At 46.8% G+C, this 23,614-nt stretch overlaps 1 protein-coding gene across 2 annotated transcripts in view; it reads right to left on the bottom strand.

The window, feature by feature from the left end:
• The window catches only part of SOS1 (SOS Ras/Rac guanine nucleotide exchange factor 1), a 134,326-nt gene extending 119,474 nt beyond the window's left edge, over nucleotides 1-14,852 (bottom strand). For both annotated transcript variants that reach the window (XM_051842966.3, XM_051842967.3), the window contains exon 1: nucleotides 14,151-14,852. In XM_051842966.3, coding sequence (XP_051698926.1) covers nucleotides 14,151-14,237 — 87 coding nt within the window. In that variant the 5' untranslated portion in view covers nucleotides 14,238-14,852. The remainder of the gene's footprint in view (nucleotides 1-14,150) is intronic.
• Between the last annotated feature and the right edge of the window lie 8,762 nt (nucleotides 14,853-23,614).

Raw genomic sequence — 23,614 nt, 5'->3', positions numbered from 1 at the left:
TGCAGGGCCCAAGCACTTGGGCCATCCTCCACTGTACTCCCTGGCCACAGCAGAGAGCTGGACTGGAAGAGGGGCAACCGGGAAAGAATCCGGTGCCCCGACCAGGACTAGAACCTGTTGTGCCAGCACCACAGGTGGAGGATTAACCTATTGAGCCATGGCGCTGGCCTATAATTTAATTATTCCAACTCAGGCAATTCACAGGCTGAGAGATAACACTGGCCATGAGAATGAGTCTCTCGGATCTGACTTACAGGTAGCACAAGTGACTGAGGGCCCCAGCAGCTACACTAAAATCCACCACTGCATGTGTGCACTAGCGCTGTTTCTCACTGGCTCCTCCCACTCAGTGATGAGCACAGAAGGCAAGTACTAAGGCCAGCCTGTTCCTGGGTGATGTGGAATTCCTGTGGTAGGCAACTTTTACTCAAAGACTTGGCAAACTTTCCTTAGTACTGCACTGTAGTCTAAGACATCTTCACCCAAAGTTGCTTCCTTCCTTAGCACTTTCCTGCACTTGGAGACAGACATGCCTCACAGTCCGTTGACTTCTCTCACAAGTATTTTTTCACCTAACAAATTTTTTACATGCTTATGTCCATCTCGGCATCTGCTTCTAAGAGGACCTAAATTAATACAATGACAAAAGGTTTGCCTTCAAGTACCAAACATTTTTTTTAAATCTGGCCACTTTAAAAAATTTCTAAGATATAGTATTTGCTACCCTGTTTGCTAAAATAGAATATACTAAACATAACTCCAACGCCTTGTGGCTGGTAAAGATCTCAAATAAGATACACCTAATTCATTAGCAGTGTGTTCTTGAGAGGACAGAGTCAGAACCACGCGCAATTCTACAAATATATAATGGGCACTTGTTCTACATCAGAAATACCTTAAGCATTACCTGTAACACAAAAGTCAGTTGGATGCTATGCATGCCCTCAAGGCACTCCCAATCTACAAGAAGATAGAAGCCACAGATTGAAACAACCTTTAAAATCAGACTATCATTAACTTAAAATTGAGGTCTGAGGCATTTGAAATGTACTTTGAAAAACATCAGCAGTGCCTTAAGGGTGTACTTGCCTGTGATTATCAAGGACAGTTCAATGAAGATGCCTTCCACACCTGCCATGGTTGGCTATCCCCAAAGTGTACATCCCTGCTGTCATGGTTCTCACACACTCTCATCCCCAAATACTGAAGGTTTCTCAGTCCACCTCCAAATGGGCCCCTCTCCTGGTACTCCCTCATTTTGCACCATCACTACTTAGACCCCCAACCAGAAACCTGGGCGTACTCTGACTCCTCTCCTAGGACTGTGCTAACTTACTCTTCAAGCTACCTCTAAATCTCACTAAAACCAGTCCACTTTTCTCTATCTCCATAGCTGCCTAGACAAGGCCATCATCATCTCTTCCATGATGCTACAAGGAAATCCTTACTACTCTTCCTGTCCACAATTCAGTCCCCATTAATCCATGGCCCTAGAGCACGCAATGATCCTTAAAAATGCATGTCTCGCTGTCAATATTCTGCTTAATATTCTCCAACGGCTAGGCCCCATACTTCATATTCCAGCGACTTGGAATTCTGAAAATTCTGGCTTCCCCTTGGCCTCTGAGCTACCACAACCCCTGGACTCATTTCTTCCTAATTCTTAGCTGGCTAATCCTTACATTTTAAATGTCACTTCCACCACTCCACTCAGAAGCAGGCAAGAACAGTCTCCTTTCTTCCTATTTGCCACACACCCTAAGATCACTATTCCTCAGCCTGTTCCTTTATGTTCTATGTTTTTTCATTAACTGGTTCTCATAAAATTCTTACTTTGGCAGGTGGGTGTTCAGCCTAGCAGTTAAGAAGCCAGTTAGGATGCCCCATGCCCCAAATCAGAATGTCTGGGTTGGATTCTCAGCTCTGGTTCTTGATTCCAGATCCCTGCTAGTGCTAGGAGAAAACAGTGATGATTCAAGTACTTAGGTTCCTGTCACCCATGTGGGAGACTTAGACTACATTCCCAGCTACTGGCTTTGGCCCTGCCCAGCTCAGTTTCAGCTGTTGTGGGCATCTGAGGAATAAATGAGCAGATGGGAGCATTCTCTTTCTCTGCCCCTCAAATAATTTCTTTTAAACATTAAATAAACAAAAACTTTAAAAATAAAATTCTAAACTTTTTATGCAGCAAATCTTTTATTTTCAAATAAAATCATATATGAAGCCCCAATATGTAAAAGGGCTAAACTCCTTAGCTTAAAGTAAGGGGTTTCATGGTGCCAGCACCCCATATGGGCACCAGTTGTGTCTGGCTGCTCCACTTCTGATCCAGCTCTCTGCTATGGCCTGGGAAAGCAGTGGAGGATGGCTCAAGTCCTTGGGCCTCTGCACTGCGTGGGAGACCCGGAAGTAGCTCCTGGTTTGATCAGCCCAGCTCTGGATATTGCAACCATTTGGGGGAGTGAACCAGTGGGTGGAAGACCTTTCTCTCTGTCTCTCCCTTCCCTCCCACCCCCGTAACTCTACCTCTCAGAGAAATAAATAAAATCCTTAAAACAAAATCAAAAACAAAGTAAGGGGTTTCAAAATCCTTTTCATTCTAGCTTCCCTCTCCTGAATCACTTCTCCCCTAAAGTCTAGGATTCAGGACAATTTGAATACCAATCTACTCTACTCTATTCTACTGCCTACTGAAAGGAAGCTATCCAATACAGTGAAAAGAACCCTTTGAAACTAGACAAACTTAGATACAACTCCTGGTTCTATTTATTAGTTATAAAATCTTGAGCAATTTGCCCTCTGAAGATTCATTTCCTCGGCTGTAAAACTGGGCTAGTAACACTTGGAAAAGTAAATGGGTAGCACAGAATTAATTAGGAAAACTACAGTGCCTAAAATAATGGTATGTACAAAAGCTTATAAAATACTATCTGCCGGGGCTGGCATTGTTGTATAGTGGGCTAAGCCTTGGCCTGCAGTGCTGGCATCCCTTATGGGCAACAGTTCGTGTGCTGGCTGCTCCTCTTCTGATCCAGCTCTCTGATATGGCCTGGGAGGTAGTGGAAGATGGCCCAATTGCTTGGACCCCTGTACCCACGTGGGAGACCCAGAAGAAAGCTGCTGGTTCCTGGCTTCAGATTGGTGTTATCTCCGACCATTGCGGCCAATTGAGGAGTGAACCAGTGGATGGAAAACCTTTCTCTCTCTCTGCTTCTTCTTTCACTGTGTAACTCCTACAAATAAATAAAATCTTTAAAAAAAAAAAAAAAAAAAAAAAAAAAAAAAAAAAAAAAGATCCAGAGGGGCCATCACTGTAGCACATCAGGTTAAAGTTTGTGAAATCAGCATCCCATATCAGAGTGCTAGTTCCAGTCTCAGTTACTCTGCTTCTGATCTAGAACCCTGCTAATATATCTAGAAAGACAGCAAAAATGACCCAAGTACTTGGACTCCAGCCACCCCTGTAGGAGACCTGGATGGAATTCATAAAAACACCAATACTATCCAACAAAAATAGTTTTGAAATCACTAGGTATCAGAATGAAAAAAAAAATGAACATCAACTCCTATTTTGTATCATACACAACAATTAACTTGAAATGGACCAAAAGTTATGTAAAAGCTAAAACTATAAAGCTTTTAGAAAGCAACATTAGGAGAATATCTGCATGACTTCGTGGCAGGAGAAGGACTGTGAGAATACAGAATGCAATCATCTTTAACAATAAAGGAGATCAACTTGACTCCATCAATATTAAGCAATTCTGCTCACAAAAACCAAAATCAAGACCACTAGGAATATAAATAGGCAAGCCACAGACTAGAAGAAAATATTTGTTAAAATATATATCTGTCAAAGAACTCTTAAAATTGAACACTAAAAAGAGAAATGGCTTAATCTTTTTTAATAGGCAAATGATTTGGGGAGACACTGCCCAAAGGAATATATATAAATTATCCATAAAAACATAAAAAGTGCTCAGTATATCACTATGCCCCATCACAATGACTAAAATTAAAGACTGGTAAAACCAAAATATTGGCAAAGATTTGGAGCAACTGGAACTCTCATACATTACCGGAGAGAAAGTAAAACCGTACAATTACTTTGGAAAAAGGACTGGCAGTTCCATTATAAAACTAAACAGACATCTACCCTATGAGCCATTTCTTCTGGTATTTACCCAAGACAAATGAAAACATGTCTACAAAAAGTCTTAAGAAGATTCATGGCAGCTTTATTCATAATAGTCCCAAATTTAAAACATCCCAGATATCCATCCACTGGATAAACAAACTGTGACATATTAATATGATAGAAAAAAGGACTGAATTCCTAAAAATGCAACCTCTAAAGTCACACACAAAATATATATATACTGTGTGATTCTATTTATATGATGCTCTAGAACAGATGAGATTAATCAATGATGGGATGGTAAAGTATCAGAACAGTGGTTGCCTCTGGGAGGTGGGACAGGGATTGACTGAGAAGGCACATGAAGGAGTTTCAGGAGTTATTGTAATGTCTATATCTTGAAAGAGACTTGGATTATATACATTTATCAAAATGTAGTAAATGGTACAATTAACACTTGTGTATTCTATTGTACATACATTTTACTTAAAAACCAAAAAAATGTAAACAATATTGAACTCTAGTGAGTGATATGCACACTGAAGTATTTAGGGATAAGATAGATTGATGTCTATAACTTTGAAATGCATAAAACATAAAATGGAGGGGCTGGCACCATGGTGCAGTGCAGTAGGTTAATCCTCCACGTGCGGCGCCGACATCCCACATGGGCACTGGGTTCTAGTCCCAGCTGCTTGACCAATCCAGCTCTCTGCTGTGGCCTGGGAAAGCAGTAGAAGATGGCCCATGTCCCTGGGCCCCTGCATCCACATGGGAAGACCAGGAAGAAGCACTTGGCTCCTGGCTTCAGATCAGTACAGCTCTGGCCATTGCGGCCACTGGGGAGTGACCTAATGGAAGGAAGACCTCTCTCTCTGTCTCTCCCTCTCACTATAACTCTACCTCTCAAATAAATAAATAAAAATATTAAAAAAACAACAACATAAATTGTACTGAAGAATGGAAGGAGGGAGGGATAGGCATATGATAAAGTAAACATAGAAAATGTCAATTATAAATTCTAGATAATGAGTATTTAGGTGTCTACAATTTTTTCAACTTTTCTGGATACTTAGGATTTTTCAGGAGTAGGTTAAACTTCTTCCTGCAGCACCAGCATCCCATATGGGTGCCAGTTAGAGTCCCAGCTGCTCCACTTCTGACCCAGCTCCCTGTAATGGCCTGGGAAAGCAGTGTAAGATGGCCCAAGTGGTTGGTCCCCTGCACCCATGTGGGAGACCCGGAAAAAGCTCCAGCTGTTGTGGCTACTTGGGGAGTGAACCAGAGGATGAAAGACCTCTCTCTGTGTCTCTCCCTCTGTCTGTAACTCTGCCTTTCAAATAAATAAGTAAATCTTTATAAATAAATAAATATATAAACAAATGCCTGCTCCCATTTAAAAAAAAAAAGATTTTTCATAATAAAATGAAAGGATAAAAACTCAATCACAACACAATAAAAAATCTCTAAACTGAAGTACAAACTTCCTATTTTGTCTACAGCTATAATAAATAATATATTAGTAGGAGTGGGAACTAATTTCCATTTTCAGTGTTATTTGGTGAAAGGATCCTTACCAGTAGCTGTTCAGTAGCTGTTCTCATCTCCTTTTTTTCCTGTCACTGTTGTACTACAATCTTCCTTCCACTCCAACACATACTGCAATCCTTGTGGACCTAATCATCAGCCATGTATACAACCCATCATCCAACACACCAACTTCAGAGCTCCTAATTACCTCATCCCTTCCTCTAGAACTCCAGGCCACCATTTCTAAGCATAATCCCCTATTTGTTATTCCCTTCCTCCTTTCTAACTCAAGATTTCTCCATGGAGCCCTCATTCCTCTTCCAGTCCCTAAACTCTATTTTTTTTTTCATCTTCATTTTTCTAAAAGATTTTATTTATCTGGGGCCGGCACTGTGGCACAGTGGGTTGAAGCCTTGGTCTGAGTGCATCCCATGTGGGCGCTGGTTCTAGTACCAGCTGCTCCTCTTCCAATCCAGCTCTCTGCTATGACCTGGGAAAGCAGTAGAAGATGGCCCAGGTGCTTGGGCCCCTGCACCCACATGGGAGACCCAAAAGAAGCTCATGGCTTCTGGCTTCTGGGGAGTAAACCAGTGGACTGAAGACCTCTGTCTCTCTCTCTACCTCTCTCTGTAACTGTCTTTCAAATATATAAAAATAAATCTTTAAAAATATTTTATTTATTTATTTGAGAAGTAGAGTTATAGACAGTGAGAGGGAGAGGTCTCCCCTCTGTTGGTTCACTCCCCAAGTGGCCGCAATGGCCAGAGCTGCGCCAATCCAAAGCCAGGAGCCAGGAGCTTCCTCTGGGTATCCTATGTGGGTACCAGGGTCCAAGCACTTGGGCCATCTTCTACTGCTTTCCCAGGTCATAGCAGAGAGCTGGACTGGAAGAGGAGCAGCCAAGACTAGAACCGGTGCCCATATGAGATGTCGGCACCACAGGCGGAGGATTAACCTACTGCGCCTTGGCCACGGCCACGGCCCCCCTAAGCTCTCTTTATAGCCTTACTTTCTTTCATCCAAAACGTCCCCATTCTCCTAGACTCTACTGCAGCCACCTGCAACCATCTTCTCTGCCCATGTGCATGAAGGGAAAGTACTGCTGCAGGAAAATCTCACAACTGCCGACCAATGCCACTCCAGATTAGTGGTCTACACAGTCAGCAACTCCTCTCCAAGTCACTGTGGGCCTCCTGCACATCCACAGCAGTAGTCCCAACACTTCATCACTTAGCCCCTTTTCATTCCCCTTTTTGCTCTCCGTAAAGGACCTTGCCTTTCGTTTCATCACGAACTCCCTGCTCCCCAGTTATCTCTATCCCTCCTCTCTCAGAGGAATGGATGTCACCACCCTGCTAGAGGCAGCCTAACACACAGGGTTTAAAAATGCAGACTCTCGGGGTGCACATTTGGCACAGAAGAGAAGGTGCTGCTTGGGGCACCCACATCCCACAGGAAAGTGGTAGGTTCATTCAGGTCCTGATTCTATTTCTAACTTTATTTTTTTTGTTGTTGTTTTTGCTTTTTGCTGAATGCATCCTGGGAGACAATAAGTGATGGCTCAAATACTTGGGTCCCTGACATGTGGGAGACCTGGATTGAGTTCTGTTCTCCTGGCTTTGGTCTGACCCAGTCCAATTATGGCCATTTGAGGAGTGAACCAACAGATGGAAGATCTCTCTCTTTCTGTGTTGGTGTGGTGTATGTGTTTCAAATAAGTGAAAGTAAATAAATAAATATAATGCTTTTAAAATTTAATTTCAAAGGCACAGTAACAAAGAGACAGAGATCTTCCATTCACTGGTTCATTCCCCAAATGGCTGCAGGAGCCAGGGTTGGGCCAAACTGAAGTGAGGAGCTTGGAACTCCATCTGGGTCTCCCACGTGAGTAGCAGAGGTTCCAAGTACTTGGGGCATCATCCACTGCTTTCCCAGGCACATTAGCAGGGAGCTGGATTGGAAGTGGAGCAGTAGTGACTGATTATGCTCAGATATGGAATGCTGGTATTGAAAGCTATGGTTTACCCCACTGCATCACAATGCCAGGCCCATAAATAAAAATGTTTAAACAACGAGAAATAAAAACGAACTCTGCCCACCAAATTACTTGGTCAAATTAACCATTATAGAGCCTCATTTTTCCCCCTGTAGAATGGGAACAATAATATCCTATGATGACAAAATGAGAACACATGTGAAACATTTCAAATAGCTGAAGTCAAATTCCATCGTTTGTGTTGCTGAACTTGTCTTTTCCTTGTTAGTAACTTCACCAGCATTCTCTACCAGCTTCTTCCCCAAAAGCTCTTAACAAAGCTTGTTACCTTCAAACAAGAAACCAGTAAGTCTTTCACAACCCTGACGCCCCTACTTGCCTTAGCAGTGTCTCTTTTCCTTTCATTTCCTAGCTCCAAAAATAAATCTAGAAAATAAAGCCATGCGACCTTGTTATTCTTACTTTGTACATGCGTTTCCATTTCCACCCTCACACTAAATCTGCTCTGACATGTGACCAATGTTCCTTCAGTTATTAAACCTCACACTTTTCAGGCACATTATTTGAGTTTCTCAGTTCCTCAGACAATAGATCTCATTCTTTTTGCCCGATTCCTTCCTACTCTGTCTCCTTTGAGCACTCCTTTCCCTTTGCTCTCTTCCTATGCACTATTTTCTACTCTTCTCTCCCCATATGGATGCCAGCCTTATTTCAGTCTTATTCTAATCATTTTCAGTAGCTGTTCTCATCTCTATTTTTTTAAAACATCTTCAATGAGGTACAATTGTCATAACTGCACATATCTAAACAATCTAATAAACAGAAACTCCAAACCCACTGGCATAAGATAAGCCCTCCACCCCCCCCCCAAAAAAAACCCACTGATTTGCATTAGTTCGCATTTTCTAGAATTTTACATATATAAAAATTATATGGTAAAATTGTTTCTTCAATTACTTATTGAAGGGCATTTGGGTTGTTCTCAGCTTTTGCCTGAACAGAGCTGCCATGAACATTCATGTCTAAGTCTTTGTATAGATATAGCTTTCACCTATATCACGGCTTTACTTACCTTCCTGGAAGTTTCCAATCTGCTTCATTAAATAATAACAACCAATTGGGGGCCGGTGCTGTGGGGCAACGGGTTAATGCCCTGGCTTGAAACACCAGCATCCCATATGGGCGCTTTAGCTTAAAGTAAGGGGTTTCATGGTGCCAGCATCCCATATGGGCACCAGTTGTGTCTGGCTGCTCCACTTCTGATCCAGCTCTCTGCTATGGCCTGGCAAAGAAGTAGAAGATGGCCCAAGTCCTCGGACCCCTGCACCTGCATGGGAGACCGGGAAGAAGCTCCTGGCTCCTGGCTTCGGATGGGCCCAGCTCCGGCCGTTGCGGCCAATTTGGGAGTGAACCATCATATGGAAGACCTCTGACACTCTGCCTCTCCTCTCTCTATGTAACTTTTTCAAATAAAAGTAAATAAATCTTAAAAAAAAAATAAATAAACCAATTGGCAGCTGGAGATTAACACACTCAAGACTCATCTTATGATGCACTCTCTCTATCCCAAGGGTTTCTCCTACATTTTCTATCTTGGCTAAAAGTACTCAAACTAAAAATGAAACCCTTCATGCCCCCTTAACAGACATCCCTAATCACTTAATGAGTTGCCAGACACTATCAATTCGGCCTTTAAATACTTCTCAAGAAAAAAAACCATTCCCACATTTCCATCCTAGTTCAAATGTTTCTTAATCCAAATGCATATCATCTCTTGGCTGGACTGTTAAACCAACTTTTTAACTTTTCTCCACACTTCATGTCTCATTCTTCTCCAACCTATTTATCATTATAAAGTAAAAACAAGGGGCTGGTGTTGTGGCATACCAGGTAAAGCACCTGAAAAGTCAGAGTCCTATATGGGCACCAGTTTGAGTCTCGGCTTCTCCACTTCTGATCCTGCTCCCTAAAAATGTGCCTGGGAAAGCAATGGAGGATGGCCCAAGTGTTTGGACCCCTGCACCCACGTGGAAGACCTGGAAGAAGCTCCTGACTCCTGGCTTCAGACCAGCCCAATAGAGTGAACCAGTGGATGGAAGATCCATCTCTCCCCTTCTCTATAAACCTCTGCCTTTCAAATAAATAAAAATAAATGTTAAAAAAGTGAATTTTCTGAAATTCAGATGGGATGTTACTCTTCTCTTTAAAACTCTTCAATGGTATCTATCTCATCAAGACAAAGTTTAAACTACTTAGCTTAACATTTTAAAAACCTGTCTAGCTTAACATTTTAAAAACCTGTCTATGGGGCAAATTTTAGACTGTTGGTTAAGATAACTATTAGGACACCTAAGTCAAATACCAGAATACCCAGGTTCCATACTCTACATCTCCTGACTCTAGCTTCCTGCTTATGCAGACCCTAGGAGGCAGCAGCGTTGACAAGTGATTGGATTCTTGCCACCACATGGGATATCTGGATCCTGTACCCAGCCCCAAGTCCTGGTGTTTTTGCAGGCATTTGGGGAGTATCCAAGAGATGGATCCTCACTGTTTTTGCTCTCTCTCAAGTAACTTTTTAAAAAGAACAGCCTATAAATCAGTTTTCTCTCCAGACTCACCCTCTGCCATTTTGTCTTAGTCTTTTTTGATTGCGTCATTAACCATTTCATCCTTAGTGCCAAGGAGAATACCTGGTCTGTAGTAGGCATGATCTATTTGTGTAATAGCTAATACAGGACTTAGAATGATGCAGTGAGACATTTAGTGCATATTCAGGAAAAGTAGCAGTCCAGCCTGCCTAAAGCACAAAGAACATGAAAGAGGATGGTCGGCAAGTCAGTCAGAAAATCAGGATGAAGTCAACTCACTGATCACTATCAATCCCATGCTTAAAAACAACAACAAACAAACAAACAAACCCTGCACTTCATGCCCCACTGACCTCAAAAGACGTCAGAGGTTCTGAATAAGAATGTGACCTGTATAGAAGTGCACCGCTCCCTTCGAACAGATAAAGGTGAGGTGGGAGCCAGGAGGCAGTGAAGAGGTCAATGCACTGGGTAGGGAAAATGGACTCCGCGCAGTTGGAGGCAGGAATAGAAGTCAGGGGAGAATGGACACGCTGAGCACAGGCTCCGCCTGGGTGTGGACAGCCATGCACACAGACAAGTCGGAGATCACTCCAAAGTTCTGAACATGTCAAATAGAGTGAAGCCATAAACAAAGCAAATTTGTAAAAGGACATGGGAAGGGGCAATGATTTATTTTGGATATTCTTTCACCCATCCACCCAAGCTGAATGCCTCACAGAGCACTACAGGCAGGCTGGACAAAGGAGGGCGAGGCATGCCTGCTCTGGAGAAGCATCAGTCCATTCTGGTGAGGAGAGGCAGACACATAATTAGGAACTTAAGAGTCACTGTTAAGAGCTGGCATGGGGGGGGGGGGCAGGCATTTGGCACAGTGGTTAAGATGCTCATACGAGCACCAGTTCTAGTCCTGGCTGCTCCACTTCCAATCCAGCTCTCTGCTGTGGCCTGGGATAGCAATGGAAGATGGCCCAAGTCCTTGGGCCCCTGCACCCACAAGGGAGACTCAGAAGAAGCTCCTGGCTCCTGGCTTTGGATCGGCGCAGCTTCAGCTGTTGCAGCCATTTAAGGAGTGAACCAGCAGATGGGAGACCTCTCTCTCTGTCTCTACCTCTCTCTGTAACTCTGTTTTTCAAATAAATCTATTAAAAAAAAAAAAAAAAAAAAAAAAAAAAAAAAAAAGATGCCCATGCCACAAATCACAGTGCCTGGTCAAGTCCTGGTTCCTCGGCTTCTGATTCCAGCCTCCTGCTAATGCTCTCTTCTGGAAAGCAGCAGATGGTAGCTCAAGAACCTGAGTCCTTGCTAACCAACTGGGAGACCCAAAAGGAGTTCCAGGGTCTTGGCTTTGACCTGGCCCAGCCCTGGCTGTTTGCAAGCATTTGGGGAGTGAACCAGTAGATGGAAGATCTCTCTCTCTCTCTCTGTCCTTCAAATAAAGTGAACATAAATAATTTTTGAGCTATGACAGGGTGTTAAACAAAAAACTGATATCCAAGTTAGTCCTGAGGAGATGAGAAAAGCTGAGGTTTACAGAGCCCTGAAGGATGAGCGGTGTTGCGCCAGGTAACGAGGGCAGTCCAGGCACCAGGAATAGGAGGCCCAAGGAGCCTCAGGTAACAGACTGCAAGGTGGGCACATATACAAATAAAATAGTCTCATAAGTCTGAAGGAAGAGTTCCAGCTATGAAGATATCCACAGAAAATGTCCAGCAAGCAGGTGCAAATACAGGTGTTGAACTACCAAGAGCATGTAGATATGAAACATATTTTCAACTTTGTCTTAGGTGGCTTAGACTCCCTGCTGGTAGACAGTTGGATAAGAATTGGAAGATACATTTATCAGTCAGACTGTACACTTCTACCTCCTCCCATCATTTCTATTCCAAGGGCAACTCTGTTAGAGTCAAAAGCCCCTTTGTGTAGAGGTGGGCGTTTGGCCTAGCTGCTAAGCCAGAGTTTGGGTTCAATATCAGGCCCTGGCTTCTGATTCCAGCTTTTGCTAATATGGACTCCAAGAGGCAGTTGTGACGGCTCAAGTAATCGGGTTCCTGTCACCCACATGGGAAACCTGGAGCTCCCAACTCCCAGCTTCAGTCCTCGCCATTATGAGCACTGGGAAAGTTAGCCAGCAGAGGAGAGCAAGGTGTTCTCTCTCACTCTCCCTCTCTCTCCACTGCCCAAACTTTCAAGTCAATAAACACCTAAGCATTGTTTTATGTAAACAAGCAAAGGGGACTGCTGAGGACTTTGTAAACGCCAATGTGCACCTGTCTAAAGACGGCAGCTATCCATGCACCCGCAGCAGGTCACTGGCTGGCTTTTCACGTGGGACCTGAGTGGAGAGATTTTTCTTCAACAAAAGCTGTGAATTCAGATTTTGTGTAATATCTCCCATGTGTAAACACTTAACAATAAACAACACTGTGCCAGCCAAACAAAACTCTTCTGAGGACAGATCCCAGCAGGGCCCCCCACGTGGCAGACAGTGAGTCTGCCAATTCTAATGCCATTCTTTGCACTACTTCCAAGGATCCTCAACCCACAGACCGGTGGTTCCCCTGGGACGGGACCTGTAAGCTTCTAAGCAAAATGACCCCAAGTGAGTAATGCTTCATGAGGCTTTTTGGGTATGTTTTCAGACAACTGTTTTATTTTCCTCTACCCTGATGGAACACCAGCTTCTAGCACCACTGTGACCTCCTACTCCCCTTCTATCACAAGAAGACACACTTGCAGGCAAAGCACAACTAAACAGATGGAGAACCTGGTAGGAGTTCTAATGAATGAAGTATACCGATAACACACACACACACACACACACACACAAAACACACTTTATTAGAAAACACCAAAGAGATGTTAATGACTAGCCAAACATTTGAGGGGGAAAAGTTGGTAGTTCAATCCTTAATATATGAGCAGATTTTGCTAACTAAGTAGGTTCCACTGTAAGACTGCAAAAGGGGGAGGGGGAGACCAGGGCAAAAAAAGAAAGTAAAAGCTTCTGGCCTTGGATAAATCTCAGACACCTTTTAAGACACTGTGTTCAAGTGGAAATGTTTACCATGAAAGACTAACCATAACCCCAGCCCTCAGGAGGAGCAAAGCTGTATTTTAACCAGATCTCATGAAACATTCTTTGGGCAACAAGAAACTGGGATTTAGACACACAGTTGAAAGCATAAAGCCACCCCACCAGAAAAGGAAGAAATGAAGAAAAGGAAACGAAAACAGTCCAGTTGTTTTTAAACTCACACACCAGTTTCTGATGTTTTTAACGCGCAGTGTTTGTCACAACGTTGCTTTACAAACAAAATGTAGCAACATTTCCTATATAACTTTAGATAACAATGTGGCCGACGTAAACATACAAAACAGAGGTTAAAAATTCTAACCCAAATGACATCACCAAGATTTTCAACCGTCAAAAAATAATAAGTCTGAAAATACTGGCATGTGTAGCAGCTCCTCGTTAATCGGAGGGGGTGCCCAGGAGAACGCAGAGGGAGCAAAGCAGGCCATGCTGCCGCCGGCAGGCAAGCTCGCAGCAAACATGATGGCCAGAGCGTTATCGGGCCAGTGAAAGGAGCGTCCCGGACACTTCTACCGGGAGGCTGACAGCAGCTCGGCAAAGAGACCGGCGAGGCGGAGGGGTGGCCTGCGCTGACCTCCGCTGAACCCCGGGGCTCCCCCGACTGCTGTCTCCGACCCTCTCCCCGCGGCCTGCCTTCCCACACACCGGTGCACGTCCCCGCCGAGCGCCCGCCGGCTGCGGAGGGACCGGGAAGAAAGGCGGCCCTGCCCGCGCGCGCCCCGCCTCCCCGGCCGGGCTCCGACCCGGCGCCCGCCTCGGGGGCTGCGGCCGGGCAGCGGGGTTCCCCGCGCTCCTCACCTTCTTCAGCGCAGGCACCAGCAGCCCCCGCCACTTGGGCGCGTTCTCCTCGCTGAAAAACTCGTACGGCAGCTGCTGCGCCTGCATGGTGCCCCCGGGGCGCCTCTGGGCGGGGAGAGGGGCGGCGGCGACGGCCCGGCCGGGAAGCCGCGAGAGGGCGAGCTCGCAGCGCGGAACAGGGCCGCGGCCCCTCCGGACGGCCCGGCCCCCTCGGGGCGCCGCACGGCCGGACTAGCCCCGGAGAGGCGGCTGCGGGACGAGGCCCGCGCGCGGCCACCCGCCCGACACCGGCACCAGCCGCGGAGAGCGAACACGGCCCGGAGGTGGCGGCGGCGGCGGCGGCATCCCGGCCGCACCACCGCCCTGGGGCCAGGCCCCCCGCCCCTCCCCGGCCCGCCGGCGCCGCCCCGAGCTGCCCTCCGCCGCGGCCGCCGCCCGCCCGCCCGCTGCCGGGGCTACGCTCCGCTCCGGGCCCGGCCTGCCCGGCCGAGGAGCTGGCGGCAGGGGGAGGGCGTGTGGAGGGGCGCTCCTGCCGCGGCGCCCGCTCGCCCAGCGAGGACTTCGACACGCTAGAGTCTTAGAGCGGGAGGGAGCTCGGGGGCGAGGAAGGGCCCGAAGTCGCCGCTGGGGTTCCGGCCGCCGGGTTGCACCGCGGCCACCGCCGCCGCCGCCGCCGGTGCAGCGCTGGAGCTTCCTACTAGCGAACTGAACCTGCGCGCTACTGAGCATGCGCCGCCGGGCTGGGCCGGTTCCCTCCGGGTTTTCCGGCTCCCGGTGAAGGAGGGAGGGCGAGGGAGGGCGCCGGGCCCGGCTGTGGCTGCGCTCCCGGGGGCTGCAGGGGAGGGGCGGTGGGGCCCGAGAAGTCGAACCCTGGCCGAATGGGGCCTGCGGGTGGGGGTGGGAGGCGAGCTGTGCTGAGACGGCCCCCATTGTGTGGCCGCGCCGCGAGGGATCCCACCCCTCTCTTGGAGTCCCCGGGCCTTGGTTTCGGAAAGGGGTGTGTGTGTGTGTGTGTGTCTGGGTCTGTGTGTGTACTTTGTTCCCGACCATGAGGATAAGGGCTGCTCGGAGCGTGTAACGTATAGTAAACAGACTGCACAAAGATAGGTTTCCCTCTGCTCAGTATTTGTCAGGTGGCAGAAGCGACTGCGATGTTTCCAGCCGGCCTTTCCACAGCAAGCGTAGAATGGGCGTTCAGGTTCAGTCTGCGCAAACCCACATCAGACAACCAACTCCAGTCAGTGCTTCCCTGCCCTGGAAAGTGGGACATCATACGCGGTTCCCAGGTTCCAGAGAACTTCACTTGGTCTGTTTTGCGTTTTCTATCTTCCCCGGCATTTTGGTTAGATCGTGAACGCCTGCAAGGCAGATCTTTTTCTCCAGGGAATGCTTGTGGAATGCTAAAGGTGCAGTGTATAAATTTGTCCCTCGGTTCCAGGGCTGCAGATGTTGGTTTCCAATACCACTGTTGGGTAGACACCTCGTGGTTTTCATTAAACACTAAAGTATCGCTCCCTGAGCCCTCACAGCAATCATGTTTTCATTTCACAGAGAAGACAGTGCAGAGGACTAGCCTGGGTTGAGCTGGCATTTGTGTCCTGCTGGTCCATGGAACAATAGCCAGGATCCCAAAGCTGAGAAATGTTTAAGCGGTGCATCTTAATCTTTACAGAACTTCTCTGAGAATCTGAATCAAGTCTTGGGCTTTTTCCTTTTAAAAATGGGCATGCCTGATTTACACTTTCAGAAGTGTTCAGTGACATTTTGAAACCCGTCAGTCAGTCCTCTGGAAGAGGAGAACCTACATTGTTTGGAGTCGAGTTGGGGGCGTCTCAGTGGAGAACGTGTTAGACCCCTTCCACTACCTACAGGGCTGATATAGGTGAAAAGGCTTTGTGTGGTTCTAAAGGAGTGAGCCTACACTGGTGGTCTGCTGCCAACTATTCCTTGGCTCTTCGTTGCTCTTAGAATACATTTCAGGCCAGCGCCGCGGCTCACTAGGCTAATCCTCCGCCTGCAGCGCGGGTACACCGGGTTCTAGTCCCGGTTGGGGTGCCGGTTCTGTCCCGGTTGCTCCTCTTCCAGTCCAGCTCTCTGCTGTGGCCCAGGAAGGCAGTGGAGGATGGCCCAAGTGCTTGGGCCCGGCACCCTCATGGGAGACCAGGACCAGGAGGACGCACCTGGCTCCTGGCTTGGGATCAGCGCAGTGCCGGCCATAGCAGCCATTTGGGGGGTGAACCAACGGGAGGAAGACCTTTCTCTCTGTCGCTCTCACTGTCTAACTCTGCCTGTCAAAAAGAATACATTTCAAACTTCTCATGGTATCCCACAAAGCCGTGCACCCGGCCATTTATATTCTCTGCGTTTCCCCACCACTCTCCGAGCACATTAGTCTCCTGCCTTTTGCTAGAAAACCCCATCCTCTTTCCTACTGCAAAGATTTTGCTCATTTCTAGGTCTCAGTCCCAACTCTTCACTTGGCTGGTTTTGTTTTTGTTTGTTTGTTTTTGACAGGCAGAGTTAGTGAGAGAGAGACAGAGATAAAGGTCTTCCTTCCGCTGGTTCACCCCCCAAATGGCCACTATCCGAAGCCAGGAGCCAGGTGCTTCTCCTGGTCTCCCATGGGGTGCAGGGCCCAAGCACTTGGGCCATCCTCCACTGCACTCCCTGGCCACAGCAGAGGGCTGGCCTGGAAGAGGGGCAACCGGGACAGAATCCGGCGCCCCGACGGGGACTAGAACCCGGTGTGCCGGCGCCGCAGGCGGAGGATTAGCCTAGTGAGCCGCGGCGCCGGCCTACTTGGCTGGTTTTAACAGCCAGCACCGCAAGCCCTGGCTAATTCCACGCCTCAATTTTGCTTGTTGGTCTCCCCCAAACTCCAGGAGGTCATCCATCTTGCGAATCTTGCTCCTCGTTGTATCCTCAGGACCTATAGCACCTGCACACAAGGGGTGCAAATTTTTTTTTTAAGGAATATAGAAAAGTTGCATGGAGAAAACTTTTCACTAAGACGATATAAAGTATTTGTCCCAGGAAACGAGCGCCCTTCGGGGCTGTGCAAGGAAAAACCCTATACTCAACTCGCTCAGGATGCCAGGGAGGGTTCAGTGGTTGCAGTGAGCACCGATTTGGCTCCTGAGGAAATCAAGCCCTAGGAAACATGGATTACAGTCAGCTGGACAAGCTGAGAGGCCGGAGCAGGTTTTCACTAGGGTGCAAGTCTCGGCCACAGCCAGAGCAAGCAGCTGGAAGGGGAGACACCTCGCGTGTTGCAGCTGGCAAAGCTAAGGTCAAGGAGCACTCGAGCCCCTACGCGCTGTTTGCCTGTAGCTCTTGGGATGCCGCAAAAGGCCTATTGGACAGGCAGCAAGAGAAGACAGGCATGCCGAACTCAAAAGCGTGAGAGCGTACACGCCAAGCTCCCGTGGGCCTCTCAGTGGTAACGGCCGAATGGGACCCGCGGCGCAGGCGCACAGACTTCTTTTCCCGCCCCTCTTCGGCTGTAAGGAGCCTCACGCCGGAGCGGACGTGACGCACGGCGGCGCGTCCAGACTTAGTAGCGGACGCCGGAGGCGGGGCGTGTCCAGGAGAGCTAGCCGAGTGCCGAGCGCGTCGGAGCGTCGGAACCGGGGCGGCTGGGCGAGGAGCGGAAAGGGCTCCATGGTGTGCCCCCTGCAGGTGAAAGACCTGCACTGGGCGCTTTCCCCAGCGCCGTCGGGTGGAGCGCAACCTCGCGCGCTCCTGCTTGGCTGTAGCCGCAGTTATCTTCCTGAACTTCGGATCCAGCTACTTAACTCCTCTGTTCTAGCGCTTCCATTGACGTCCCGGGATAAAGTCCAAAGTCCTCGACCTAGTTCTCCTCGTGGCCTTGCACAATCGGACCGCTACTTTATTTCCCCAGCTGTATCTCCCACTCAAAGCGAACAAGCCCTCTTCTGCTTCCGTGTGCCCGGAATGGCCCGAACCCTTTTTCTTTCTGGCGTCCCACCTGCCACAGCACCACCCCAGTTCCCAGAGACACGCTGGCCGTGGGACCCGCCTAACTGCGCGCCCCCTGCTCAAATGCCACCTCCTCGTCATTGTCTCCGAATAGGCAAACAGGAGTAAGAAACAGCACTTGGAACCGTCAGCACATCCACCTTTCCTTCTTTTCCTCGCAATCCTTCCTTCAAATCCACTAGAAGAAATAGTGGCCGAGATCACTATGTGCCAACTGCTTTCTCACCTTTAGCTGATTCTTGGAGTCACTGGGCTGTCCCCTCCCGCTGCAAGAGATGACCAAAGGTTCTAAACATATAGGGCTGTTCTTTGCATTTCTTTGACAGGGCCTCTCTGGGATTCAATTTTTTGGCAAAAGTCTTCTCAGTTGATTCAAGTTATAATAGCTCTTTAAACTGATTGCACCCAAATCCAAAGTGACTTTAATGAAATTCTCAATAGGGCTTGCCATGAAATGTGATAAAGTGACTCTAAAATGTGTATGCAGGAACCGACATTTAGCCTGGCAGCTAAGATCCCCCGTGTCCCACAGCTGAGTCCCTGGGTTTGATTCCTGCTCTGGGTGGCCAAGGCAGACCCTGGGAGACAGCAGTGATGCTCAGCTGATTGGGTTTCTGCTACCACTGTGGGAGACCGAAATGTATTCCCTGCTCCCAACTTCTTGGCTGGGGCACTGGCATTTGGGGAATGTTCTCTGTGTGTGTGTATCTCTGTCTCTCAAGCAAATTAAAAAAAAAAATTAGTTAAATATATGTGAAAACAAAAAGCTAATTTCTCTTTAAAAGAACAAGGTAGCAGAACTTTATTTACCAGATATGAATACTAATTACACAGCAAGAGTAATTAAAGCAACGTGTTGTCAGCACAGGAACAGACAAACCAGTGGATCAATAAAGGGCCAAATATATAAAAACCTGATTCATGACATGGCAAGCATTGCAGATGAGTGAGGAAAGATACACTGTTCAATAAATGAAACGTGGATAATTGACAAATACATATTTAAAAAATGAAATCACATCTCTGCTTCACAAAACAATCCCATTAGATTAGAGGGTTAAATTAAAAAATCAAACATATAAGACTTTGAAAGGAAAATAAATAATATCTGGGGCCAGTGCTGTGGCACAGTGTCACAGCCTATAGTGCCAGCATCTCATATGGGTGCCCATTAGAGTCCGGGCTGCTCTGCTCCTGATCCAGCTCCCTGCTAAGGTGCCTGGGAAAGTAGCAGACGATGGCCCAAGTACTTGGCCCCTACACCCACATGGGAGGCCCAGATGGAGCTCCTGGCTCCTGGCTTCAGCCTGCCCCAGCTCTGGCCATTACAGCCATTTAGGGAGTGAACCAGCAAATGGAAGATCACTCTGTCTCTCCTTCTCTCTCTCTGTAACTCTGCCTTCAAATAAATAAATAAATCTAAAAATAAATAACATCTTTATGAGCTCAAAGTAGGAAAGCATTTATAAAATATGGACCTCCCAAAAAAATAAACCCAGAAACCATTGATAAATTTGACTTATTAATTCTATTTTTAAGGCTTATTTATTTATCTTTTTAAAATTATTTATTTATTTATTTATTTGAAAGTCAGAGTTACACAGAGAGAGAAGGAGAGAGAGAGAGAGAGAGAAAGGTCTTCCATCCTCTGGTTCACTCTCCATTTCCCCATTTGGCCGCAACGGCCGGAGCTGGGCCGACCCAAAGCCAGGAGCTTCTTCCAGGTTTCCCACACAGGTGCAGGGTCCCAAGGACTTGGGCCATCTTCTACTGCTTTCCCAGGCCATAGCAGAGAACTGGATCGGAAGTGGAGCAGCCGGGACTTGAACTGGCACCCACATGGGATGCTGGCACTGCAGGCAGCAGCTTTACCCGCTAAGCCACAGCACCGACCCCAAGATTTATTTATTTATTTGGAAGAGTTACAGAGAGAGAAGAGATAGAGAGAGCATCTGTCTATCCACTGGTTCACTCCCCAGGTTCACTCCCACTGGTTCACAATAGCCAGGGCTGGGGCTAGCTGAAGCCAGGAGCCAAAAGCTTCATCCAGGTCTCAAATAGGTAGCAGGGGCCTAAACACTTTGGCCATCTTCCACTGCTTTCCCAGGCCTTTAGCAAGGAGAGGGATTGGAAGTGAAACAGTTGGTACTCAAACAGGTGCCCATATAGGATGCTGGCATCTCAGACAGTGGCTGTACCAGCTACCCTCCAATCCTGGCCCCGATAAATTTGACTTCCTAGAAATTAAGGATTTCTGTAAACTGCAATGCATCATAAAGAAAGTGAAAGGACAAAATATAAATAAGCTAGGAGAAAGTCGTTGTAACTCATACAACCAAGAAACAAATTAGTTTCCAGAATAGTTTACCATGAGGAAATGATCATTAGATGGTCATCTTGTTAGCCATTAGGAACATACAAATTAAAGCCACAATGAAATACTATTTTGTGCTCATTGATCTGACAAAAAATTTTAAATTCACTTTATGAGTTTATGTATTTGAAAGGAATAGAGACAGAGCCAGGCAGAGAGAGCCCTCTCGTCCACTGGCTCCTCCTCCTAAATGTCTGCAACAGTAGGGGTTAGTCCAGGCCACAGCTAGGAGCTGGGGACTCAATCCACATCTCCCCCACCTGTAGCAGGAACCCAGTAACTTACCTTCACTGCTATCTCCCAGGGTCTGCATTAGCAGGAAGTTGGAGTCAGGAGAAGAGCTGGATATGAAACCCAGTTACTGTGATATGTGACATGAGTATTTTCTTTTTAAGATTTATTTATTTATTTGAAGGCAGAATTACAGAGGGAAGGAGAGACGGAAAGAGAGATCTTCCATCTGCTGGCCCACTTCCCAGATGGCTGCAACTGCCAGAGCTAGACCAATCTGAATCCAGGAGCCAGGAGCTTCTTGGGTCTCCCACACAGGTGCAGAGGCTGAAGCACTTGGGCCATCTTCCACTGCTTTCTCATGCCATCAGCAGAGAGCTGGACAGGAAGAGAAGCAGCTGGGACATGAACCAGTGCCCTTAAGGGATGATGATGCCACAAGCTTAGCCCACTACACCACTGCGCCAGCTGCAATTCAAAGACATAAAAGGTTAATTACAAAAATGGTTTGGTGGGGTGGGCCTTTAGCCTGGCAGTTAAAAAGACCCTTAGGATTCTCTTGTCCCATATCAGAATGATTGAGTACAAGACCTGACTGTGCTCCAGATTCCAGGGTCCTGCTAATGCACACCTTGTAAGATGGTGGGTGACAGTTCACGTAATTTTGTTTCTCACGTGGGAGATCTGGGTTGAGTTCCTGACTCTTGACTTTGGCCCGGTCCAGCCCCAGCAATTGCTGGCGTCTGGGGAGTAAGCCAGGCATGAGAGCTATCTGTGCCTGGCTTTTGGTCTCACTCTCCTTCTCTCTCTGCCTTTCAAATAAATAAATTTAAAAAATTTAAAACAGTTATTTAAACATTCAAATAGGCAATATATTCATAGGATTTGAAAAGTATCTCTTCCACTCTTCCATAGCTAATATGTTCCTCCAGAGTTTCTCAATGCAAAGAAAAAAGTACAAATATAATTTCTTAACAGAAAAGTTTCAAAAGCAGTACATTCCTATTTACCATCCACCCAGATTCACTAATTTTTTAATCATCTTGCCACATTTACTTTATCATTTCTTCTTCGTCTCTCTCTGTGTCTTTGTCTCTTCATAAATAAATAAATGCTATAAATATTAAATATATATTATATATGTAAATATGTATATTATTTTTCTGCATTATTTGAGATTATCTTGCACATAATAGCCCTTTTAATATTTACACTAAATATTCCAAAGAATCTATGTGCATTTCCTAAGAACAAGGACTTTAGCATAATCATAGTGAAAGACATGTTTTCACTTCTCCTGGGTGTGTGTCTAGGAATGAAATTGCTGATGCATATGGTGACCCTGTTTAACCCTTTGAGGAACTAACAGGCTGTTTTCCAAAGTGGCTGTACCAATCTATATTTCTTTTTTTTTTTTTTTAAGATTTATTTATTTGAAAGGCAGACTCAGAGAGAGAGAGGAAGAGACGGAGAGAGATCTTTCATCTGCTGGTTCAAGTGGCCGCATCCAAAGCAAGGAGCCAGGAGCTTCTTCTGGTTGTCCCACCCCTGAGTGCAGGGGCTAAGGACTTGGGCCATCTTCTGCTACTTTCCCAGATGTGGGGAGCAACTCGGACTAGACTAAGTTACTGGAATTAAGACTTATTCTATGCATCTGCTCTCCCACAATATGGTGCTGGGAGAGGAGTAAACAGCTTCTACGCAGTTGCCTCCAGTTCGACCAATAAACTGCAGGAGCTGCTCCTGATTGGAGGTGAGCAGCGTGCTCGGCGTGTGGGTAGCAGAGTTGGGATTGGTGGAAGAGGGCTATAAAGGAGGAGAGAGACAACATGCACCAGGAACATCCGGATAATATCTGAGCAGCCCCCGAGAGAGCCGGCCGGCGGTGTGCCACTCCCCCGCGGAAGTGGGGAAAGTGGCAGGGGGAGCCGCCCCTCCATGGAGGTGGAGGGATCGGCAGCCAACCCGGGAAGAACCAGCAGCAAACCCGGGAAGGGCAGAGCAGACGAAAGAACAGCGCAGGGTCCTGTGTCGTTCCTCCGCGAATGGGGGAGCGACACCCAGGCACATTAGCTGGATCAGAAGTGGAGCAGCCACAGCATGAACCTCTGTCCCTATGGGATACCAGCACTGCGGATGGCAGTTTAAACCACTAAGCCACAGCGCAGGACCCATCCATTCTATATTTCAACCAGCAATGCTTGATAGTCACTATTTCTCCACCAACATTTGTTATTTTTTTAATTATAACCATCCTAGTAGCTATGAAGTGATATGAAGGTCATTGTAGTTTTGATTTGTAATTCCCTGACGATCAATGATGTTGCTTGTCTTTTCATGTGCTTGTGGGCATTTGTATGTCTTCAGAAAACATCTCTTCAGATCTTTGCCCATTCTTTAATCGGATTGCTTATCTTTCTACTATTTAATTGTGAAGTGTTCTCTATGTATTCTGGGTACAGATCTCTTATCAGATACATGACTTGAAAATATCTTCTCTCATTCTGTGGTTTTCCTGCCCTCCCGCAGCACACCCTCCCCACCCCTGCCCAGCGCCCACCTCCCCCCAATGCATACCAGACTTTAATCCTCAAATGCCTTGTTTTCTCCCAGGTAGATAAGGCAAATGACAGAAGTAAGTGAATTGTTCAGCTGGCATTTCTTAGAAACTGATGTTGGTGAAAGATTTTACAACCTTATCATTTATAAGAAATCGGACAAAAGTAGCACATTGTTTTTCAGGTAGCAATGGTGCTAGCTTGTGGCAGACATGGAGTCGCTGTGCAGTTCAGATCCTCATCCAAGGAACAACGTCACTGCCCAATTCAAGGATTGTGCAGTTAGTTAACCATCTCCCTCA

This window comes from Oryctolagus cuniculus, chromosome 2, assembly GCF_051225735.1.
Source record: "Oryctolagus cuniculus isolate XC-2025 breed Fujian yellow rabbit chromosome 2, ASM5122573v1, whole genome shotgun sequence".
Lineage (NCBI taxonomy): Eukaryota > Metazoa > Chordata > Mammalia > Lagomorpha > Leporidae > Oryctolagus > Oryctolagus cuniculus.
Note: the sequence above shows the minus strand (reverse complement) of the source record. Positions and strands in the feature narration are given on the sequence as shown.